This window comes from Vollenhovia emeryi, unplaced genomic scaffold (genome assembly GCF_000949405.1).
Source record: "Vollenhovia emeryi isolate VEMERY1.0 unplaced genomic scaffold, V.emery_V1.0 DF939263.1, whole genome shotgun sequence".
Taxonomy (NCBI): domain Eukaryota; kingdom Metazoa; phylum Arthropoda; class Insecta; order Hymenoptera; family Formicidae; genus Vollenhovia; species Vollenhovia emeryi.
The window spans coordinates 51,629-53,092 of record NW_011967103.1 but is presented as its reverse complement, the minus strand read 5'-3'; the positions used below and the strand labels follow the sequence as shown (position 1 = coordinate 53,092).

The 1,464-nt window shown below is 45.7% G+C and overlaps 1 protein-coding gene across 1 annotated transcript in view; it reads right to left on the bottom strand.

Moving 5' to 3' along the window:
* The window catches only part of LOC105559583, a 9,675-nt gene extending 8,907 nt beyond the window's left edge, over positions 1-768 (bottom strand). The window contains exon 1 of the mRNA XM_012007989.1: positions 193-768. Within this exon, the coding sequence (XP_011863379.1) occupies positions 193-306 (114 nt within the window). The 5' untranslated portion in view covers positions 307-768. The remainder of the gene's footprint in view (positions 1-192) is intronic.
* Between the last annotated feature and the right edge of the window lie 696 nt (positions 769-1,464).

Genomic DNA, 1,464 nt, shown 5'->3' with positions numbered 1-1,464 from the left:
GAACTGTCTTCGATCTAACTTTTATCTAGAAATAGTGTCATTAACAATTAAAGTTAATGTAATTGTGAATGGATTAATTCATCTATGTGCGAAGGCAGCACGTGACTCTCAAGACACCCAATATCTACGATCGACGTGATATCCCGGATGAGCCTGGAACCTGCTGATGATCAGGTGCGTAGTCATACGTACCAGGTTCTGCACCAGGCAGTAATCCGGATAACAATACGAGGCCGCGGCGTATCCAGTCAGGAAGCACAGGACGACCGCGGCCACGAGGAAGCCGTTGTTTACCGTCTCTCGCATTCTTCTGGGTTATTGCCCGCTCACTCGACGATGCGCGACACTCGGTGGATGGTAGTGATGGCACGTGTCACCGACCTCGACATGTCAACCGCGCGGCCAAGTCGCGACCGGTATTGATTCTAGACGTTCGTCGCGGCGCCGATTACCATCCCAGAGCGGCCTCCTGGACTCCGCGTCGCAACGACGCAAAATACCGTACGCGCTCGCGGAACGGCGTCCAGCGATCACATCTGTCGGACGCGGGGACGCGAACTGCGCGTCGACGCGAGGAAGGCTCTGCTGGGAGTGCCGGGTACTGCTTGCATCGCTTGTCGTCGACAAGAACGGACCCTACAAGGCGGTTCATCGATGACTCGAGTCATTCACTGGTCGCCGCGTCGAATGGCTGTGACTCGGGAGAAGAAGAAGGAAGAGAGAGCGACGCTTCTTTTCAATTTCGGGATACGCCGCGCGTTTTTAGCGCGCGAATAAAACGCGGCACAGAGACCTAATTGCCGAGGGAGAGATAAATTTCCTGATCTCGATAAGATAAGGAACGAAAGTTGTATGTTGAAACGATATCGATTTGTTCAAACCGCGGCAATTAAACCGTGAGATATAATTGGAGTAAGACGAGAGGGAAGGAAACTTAGAGAAAAGGTACTGTTTTATATTTTATAAATAATTTTATTGCAGAAGTGTGAAAAGCCATATATATTTTAAAAAGCCATATATATTAAGAAATTGTAGATATATTAAAAATAATACAATTACCGTGTAAAACAACCAAATTGTTGCGATACGTGGAAAAATAATACGATTTGTATGTCTTCCTCGGTGAAACGATTTCACAGACGTTTATGCGGATGTCAGATCTCAGATAGGGCAAGATTTGTAATCTTATCGCGAACTGTATGCGTCACTGCGACCACAAATTGTCATAACGTATGCGGTTCGCTGCAATTTTAACGCTCAAAGTTACGCAATGATAATTCTCACGAAACACTTGGATATTAATAGCTCAATTAATTTTCGATTGTAACGATAAAAGTTAATCACTTGATTACTGAGTTATTCTACATTTTGAATCCACCTGCGCTAATTAAGTGCAATTCATCAACTAGTTAAAGAAACATCTGCGCGTCTCAGAGGCCAAACTGACCGCTTTTGAATTTCCTT